Source organism: Salvelinus sp. IW2-2015, linkage group LG2 (genome assembly GCF_002910315.2).
Source record: "Salvelinus sp. IW2-2015 linkage group LG2, ASM291031v2, whole genome shotgun sequence".
NCBI lineage: Eukaryota > Metazoa > Chordata > Actinopteri > Salmoniformes > Salmonidae > Salvelinus > Salvelinus sp. IW2-2015.
The window spans coordinates 35,331,019-35,337,970 of record NC_036839.1 but is presented as its reverse complement, the minus strand read 5'-3'; the positions used below and the strand labels follow the sequence as shown (position 1 = coordinate 35,337,970).

Below are 6,952 nucleotides of genomic sequence, written 5' to 3'. Positions count from 1 at the left end.
CTTCTTCCCATGTCCAAAACTCCTTTCCCTTTTGGGCACGCTGCTTGGTCCTGGTTTGGTGGGATATTCTGTCACGAACTTCAAAATGAGCGGACCAAGGCGTAGCGTGCATTGAGTTCCACATATTTTTAATACAAAGTTAAACTAGAACCAAAACAACAAAACTTACAAAGAAGATGTAGTGCCCAAACACACTAACACAAACAATGTCCCACAAAGCAGGTGTGAGATAGGGCTTCCTAAATATGATCCCCAATTAGAGGCAACGATTACCAGCTGCCTCTAATTGGGAACCATACAAAACCATCAACATAGAAATACACATTCTAGAACACCCCCCAGTCACACCCTGACCTAAACCACTATAGAGAATCCAAGGGCTCTCTACGGTCAGGGCGTGACACTTAAACTACAGCAATGTATGTCTGAGATTATATGAACATGACTGGGCATTCAAACATATCTGTACCTATTCATCATCATCAATAGCTTCTACCAGGTCTTCCTCATATTTTTTTACATGTTCTGTGTCACCAGGAAAAGTTTCTATCAACCCTTGATACAGTTTGGAAATCAACTTGAGGTTTGTCAGACTGCCTTAACATAGCATCTGGCTTGTCCAGTGTTTGCTGCCCAGAGAGAATAAAGTGTTGTATCAAAAATTCACCTCACCTCCATCACAGACTTCCCTGGCTRCCTGACCCTGCTGAGACCCCTGTCAGGATCAGATCCTACTAAAATGAAACATGACTAAGAATGATCTTGTTGTAGATTTATACATTATATTATCCAACAATAGAATCAATGGTTCAATAATTGAACTGACCATTATTCCCAGAACCCAGACTGAAGCTTTAAGCTTAATCTGCTGTCCTGTAGCTACTGTAGGTCTACCCATCAATTCCAGATGGAACTTTGTATCATTCACTAATAGTCCAGAGCTTCCGGCGACAGTTCCCAGTCCAGAGCTTCCGCCTGCCTCCATGGCAGGCTCTTCTCTCCTGCCATTATGTCGTCCCAAGTCCAGGATGTTCTCTCCCTAATCTCCTCCAAAGACCAGGATGCCATTACCTCCCGGGCACGCTGCTTGGTCCGTTGTTGGTGGGATCTTCTGTCACGTTCGTTAGAATGAGTGGACCAAAGCGCAGCGTGATCTGGGTTCCACATCTTTTTATTACTAGGTGAAACTCACAGCAAAACAAAAAAACAATAAATCTCAAAACAAAACGTGAAGCTAACAATAGTGCATACAGGCAACTATACATAGACAAGATCCCACAAAGCACAAAGGGGAAATGGCTGCCTAAATATGATCCCCAATCAGAGACAACAATAAACAGCTGCCTCTGATTGGGAACCATACCAGGCCAACATAGAAATATAATTACCTAGATGACCCACCCTAGTCACACCCCGTGCGCCACCCTATGGGACCCCCAATCACGGCCAGTCGTGGAACAGCCTGGATTCGAACCAGGGTGTCTGTAGTGATGCCTCTAGCACTGAGGTGCAGTGCCTTAGACCGCTGGGCCACTCGGGAGTTTTAGAGAAATGTCATCATCGAATATTATAAGAGTTTAAATCTAGTAGTAGCTACCGGAGCCAGGTCAGCTCTAGCCTCTAGTTATGTCAGATAGCAATATGAGGTTGCTATTATTACTATCTAACAGCTGTCGACATGCAAGTTTAGATAGCTGGCTAAACTAAATACCAATCGAAAAATTGACTGACATAGTGACTGACATAAGAAATAAACTGCTGATGTTCAACCAAATGTGGAAATTGCACCAGGTGTATTCTACTATTCTTACTCTCAATAGTAATGAGAGCCTGACTGAGTTACAAAACAAACATATTTTTGGTGGGTTGGAGGCCCTAAGCGAACGCTTATGTCGCTTATGCCTTGAACCGGCCCTGATAAGAGTATTGCCATACTCTGCCTACTTCCATAATCACTTTAATATATAATTATTAGTGTGCATGTAAACTTACTCAAACCAAGATGGACAAAAAAAMAAACATTTGAGAGAACCAAACCCATTGCACAATTTCTGAGCGAATATTGCATTAACGTCCTCCTTTCCAGACCAGCATGGTTAAAGCTGTTCCTGCGCTGTAAGTCATGTGGGCCTCGTCAGCCAGGCTACTTGCATCTACCCAGAACACAAATGCCTGCCTCCCCAGATAAAGTTATAACACCTGCATACTTATGTTATTGACTCATAGGGTTAGGTCTCTGAGATTATCAAGCAAACGTACACAATATACATTTTGAGCTCCATTTATTGAATCATTTTTTAATATTGGTTTTTATTTACAGACCATGATATATTAATTCTGATATTAAAAAGTTATCATTTTCAGGAGGCCAGACATTCACATAATTTAGTTAAGCATTCACATGTGAAGAACAAAACGATGATGAGCGGTAAGTCAAAACATTCCCCAGAACACTTAAAAACAGACAGAAGTCGAAGAGTTCCCTTGAATAAAATACCAAATTGACACGCATGTTATTTTATTATATTAGATATCTAGAGGTTTTGCCATATGCACAAATCACATTCAATAATTTACCCACAAATAAAACTGCAACATAATGATTGATGACAAGTAGAGYTTTTTAAACATTTAAAACCAAATATCCTGTACTAAGAGCCTTAGAGTTCCCATAGTCACTGACCAGCAGGTATACTAACCTACTCCTGTCTCATTGGAATACAACTATAACATTACAGTCTGACCGTCAGACAGACACAACTTGCTAATAGGAGGGAGCAGGTTTATGGAAAGCTTTGTAGAGCGATGGAATGGAATCAGTAGTCAGTACTGCTGTCACTCCCTTCGTTACAGTGGTACTTCTTTTACAACCAGTATCACCTCGAAAAGCTACTGTAGCTAGTATCAGTATTACTTTAACTTTAAATCAGCACATTCAGACTTGTACTCAGAGAGCCCAATAACTACCACTCCGTTCCAGTTTGTGTCAGTTAATTCTAGATTATTTTAGAGTACCGGTATCTCAAATGTAGAATATCCTATATAGACATGGAGTGGTCAGACTCAACCAAGTAAAGTAAACAATTTAACATTCAAAAGAACATCCCAAAAGATTGCCATTTAGCTGGCATATACACCTATAATAAAACATCGCTTTCAGCAGTTGTGGCCATTCTACAACATTCAATTGCTATAGTTCCAGTTCTCATTTCCTCAGCGTTCTAAGCTCTAGAACCTTAGTGGAGATCTAACTCTCCATGGAGTCCAGGAACTCTCCCTCAGTGATGTGCTCCAGTCGCTTCAGGACTTGGTGGGCGCTGGCTGTGGGGTAGTCTGCCACAGGGTAGTCTGCAGGACTGCTGGGTGATGTGCCCTGGAAGGAACAGCAGAGAGTATGGAGGAAGGGAACCAGCTGGGTGATGGAGGAGAGAGAGCGACGGGTGAGGAGGGGGAACTCCAGACGCTCCGTAGACGACTCGTCACTCAGCGCCTGAAATTATAGGACATGACATCAACAGAATGGGATGAGCAGATCGCACGATTGAGTCATGTTATCATGGTGACTATAAGGACATGAGTTATCTTGCTCTATAGTGGTGTTTGCGTTCTCTTACCCCGTAGCGTTGGTGTAGAGCCTCTAGTACTTTGACAACATGGGGTTTGCACTCCTGCTCTCCCTCCAGGATACCATTCTCTGGGCCACTGTAGCGGCTTATATCCACCTCTGGAACAAAGGCCCAGCGATACCTTGACACACACACGAGCAGAGAACATTTAATTGTAATCATGCTAAGCACAGCCTATATAGATGCTAAGCTGATATTAAGCAGGGTGAGGCTCTCACATCTGAAAGAGGGGCATCTTCTCTGGGGGGAAGGCCAGGGCAGTGTCCAGGAACTTGCAGGCAGACATGTACATGTCCAACTCTGGCTGGGGGAATGTCAATGGCCTATTCCCCATGGACCCACATACCACTTTAGTCAGCCTGACAGAGAGAGTAAAAGAGGAGGGAGAACAAAGRAAAGGGCATTAGACAACATATTGAAACATGGTGGTGATAGTTACATGAGAGACTGTCTCCTACATATTAGATAGATGGACAGATACATTGATGCGTCTACAGTAGACTGAGTGATCATGGACTCACTTTGCCACCTCTTTATCTTCCGACAAGGCTTTCTCCAGACGGACAAATGTGTGAATCTGACAAACAAAGATCAAAGACACCATTAGAAGACAGGACTGGACAAACACTACCAAAGACTTTTGACATGCCACCTCCCGGCTGAAAACAATGTACATAGCTACAATGTATACATGCATTGAAATTAGAAAATTAGGGCTGTGACGATATTTTTCATGGCAAAAAAATAAAACACGAAGCAGACAAAACTTTTTGGTCGTTTAAAAACCTGCTGTATGTAAAATATTGTGTGATATAGCTTTGAAGATAAGCAAATGAATGAATGACAACATAATGATATTTGATTCAAACACTAGGGCTGTTTTCCTATAGGAGTTAAATGCGCTTCGTGATTTGATTCCTTGCCATGATATACTAATGAGTATCTTGATACTGGTTCCTTCCGGCCCTACAGGAAATCAACAGTGACAGGAAGTGATGTCATCAGGGTGGGGGTTGTTCCTCACCAGTTCTGTGACCATAATTGGCCAGAGGGAGGTGAGGTGCTGGGGGGAGATCCGCAGCATAAGAACACGGAACGTCAGAAACATCTGGGCAGAAACGGAGGGCGTTTGACCAATACGCAGAGCCTCTGTCAGCCGCTCTGAGGGAGAGGGGAGGAGGAGAGAGAATAGGATACCCGCATTACATTATACTGTATATTAATAATTAATATTGGCCTTATAAAATGTTAATGTCTCACACACTCTCATTATCTATCAAATGTGATGGTCTACACCAGTATTTCTCAATCCTGGTTCTGGGGACCCAAATGGGTGCACATTTAGTTTTTGCCCTAGCGCTCACACACTTCATTCAACTAATCAGGTCCTCATCAATCAGGTGTGTGAGTGCTAAGGCAAAAATAAATAAAAGTGCACCCATTTGGGACCCCAGGAATGAGAAACTGGTCTACACACTTTGTCAATACACACAAAGAAATGCCCAGAATACACAGAAACACAGAAAGCACACCCACCTTGGATGAGGGGCAGGTAGAGGTGGTACTGGTCTAACTCTCCACTGAACATGGCAAAGGCCTGACGCTTCAGTAACATGGGCTTCTGCTCTGCACTGGGGAACAGCTTCAGAGAACTGCTCTGCATGCCTGCAACACACACACAGTTAACACACGTACAAATGCACGCACACGGATGCACACACACACCTACTCTACTTACTCATGAGATCTTTGAACATGGTCTTCTCATGGGTCAGCAGGTGGTCGATGATGGACCTCCAGCTAAAGAAACAGAGGTCAAACACAGTCATTTTCTTTTAACAATTTATTTTAAAATATTGATTTGTCAATATTTACATGGCATGCACACACTCAAACACAAGCACACGCACAAACACAATCTTACTGGGGGGCACAGGAGACATCCATGGTGAAGAACAGGGGATCCATGTAGAGTTCGAAGGCCTCTTTTTTCCAGGCCCTCTTGGTGTAGGCGTACCCACTCAGATTGCTCAGGAGCTGGGCACCTGCACCGAAACTGGGCATGTTGTAGGCACTGTGGTTCTTCAGGTAGGGGAAGACGTAGTACATGAGGCGAGAGATGAGAGGGACGGCTTTCTCCTTTTCATCACTGCGATACACCATGTCCAGAAGAGGAGCTAGAACCTGCAGAGGAGGAGGGTCTGTCAGAAATAGAAACACATACATAGGCATGAGAGCAATAGGTGCACAGATCCACACACGGACACACCTACCTCTGCCAATAGCGCTAGGGCTTGTACACTGTACACAGAGGGCGCTGAGGAAGACACCATAGTGCTGGCCTGAGCTTCAGAATCTGGAGAAACAGAGAAAAGAGAGGAAAGGAAAGAAGGAGATGGGAACATAAGGGAGTCGTTACTCATGAATATGTATGACTTTCTTCTCCAGTGCCTGCCCTGAGGGCCTACCTAAGGCTTAACCTCCTCAGGGTAGCGGGAAGGATCTCCATCTCATCCTTCAGGCCACATCCTGGGTGCACTGCTCGCAGTGATGCAGCAGGGCACTTAGTTCCACTACTGGGGACCGGTTGACATGGGTAACACCAGAGGATAGGCACTTTTGTGAGAATAGTGTCCTCCTTCCTCACTGGACCACTACACTGGGGGACATACTGTCGTGAGGAAGTGCTGTGTTTCCATGGTTACAGTATAAGTCTGTGGTCTCTCTCAGTCCACTCTAATGTAGACCTGAAGAGAGCGGAGGAGAGGATGGAGGAGACTGTTGGTCGAGGTGGGCCCTTTTGCTTTTCTCAACTAATGATGTGGAACGTGCATTAGGTGCCGGGGTTTGGTTGCCATGGTTACTGAGGAGCATGTCCTGAGGGTTAAGGAAAGGGGTGTCAAACTCATTCCATGGAGGGTTTAGTGTCTGCGGGTTTTTGGTATTTCCTTTCAATTAAGACCTAGATAACCAGGTGTGTAGAATTATTKACTAATTACTGACCTTAATTCATCAATCAAATACAAAGGAGGAGTGAAAACCCGCAGACCAGCGCTTCCCAAACTCAGTCCTCGGGACCTCAAGGGGTGCATGCTTTGTATTTTGCCCTAACACTAGACTACTGATTCAAACCATCAAAGCTTGATGATTAGTTGATTATTTGAATCAGCTGTGTAGTGCTAGGACTTAAACCAAAATGTGCACCCCTTGKRGTCCCGAGGACCGAGTTTGGGAAACCCTGCCGCAGACACTAGGCCCTCCATGGAATGAGTTTGACACGTGGTTAAGGAGGTTAGCAGCTCTGACCCATTTTAAAGCCTAATGTA

At 44.2% G+C, this 6,952-nt stretch overlaps 1 protein-coding gene across 1 annotated transcript in view; it reads right to left on the bottom strand.

Annotated features, from left to right (window-relative positions):
- Positions 1-2,915: 2,915 nt before the first annotated feature.
- Positions 2,916-6,952, bottom strand: part of LOC111979060 (protein DOP1B-like) — a 51,191-nt gene continuing 47,154 nt past the window's right edge. The window contains 9 exon segments of the mRNA XM_024009353.2: positions 2,916-3,490; positions 3,615-3,747; positions 3,845-3,985; positions 4,148-4,203; positions 4,651-4,787; positions 5,163-5,291; positions 5,365-5,426; positions 5,551-5,810; positions 5,900-5,982. Coding sequence (XP_023865121.1) covers positions 3,248-3,490; positions 3,615-3,747; positions 3,845-3,985; positions 4,148-4,203; positions 4,651-4,787; positions 5,163-5,291; positions 5,365-5,426; positions 5,551-5,810; positions 5,900-5,982 — 1,244 coding nt within the window. The 3' untranslated portion in view covers positions 2,916-3,247.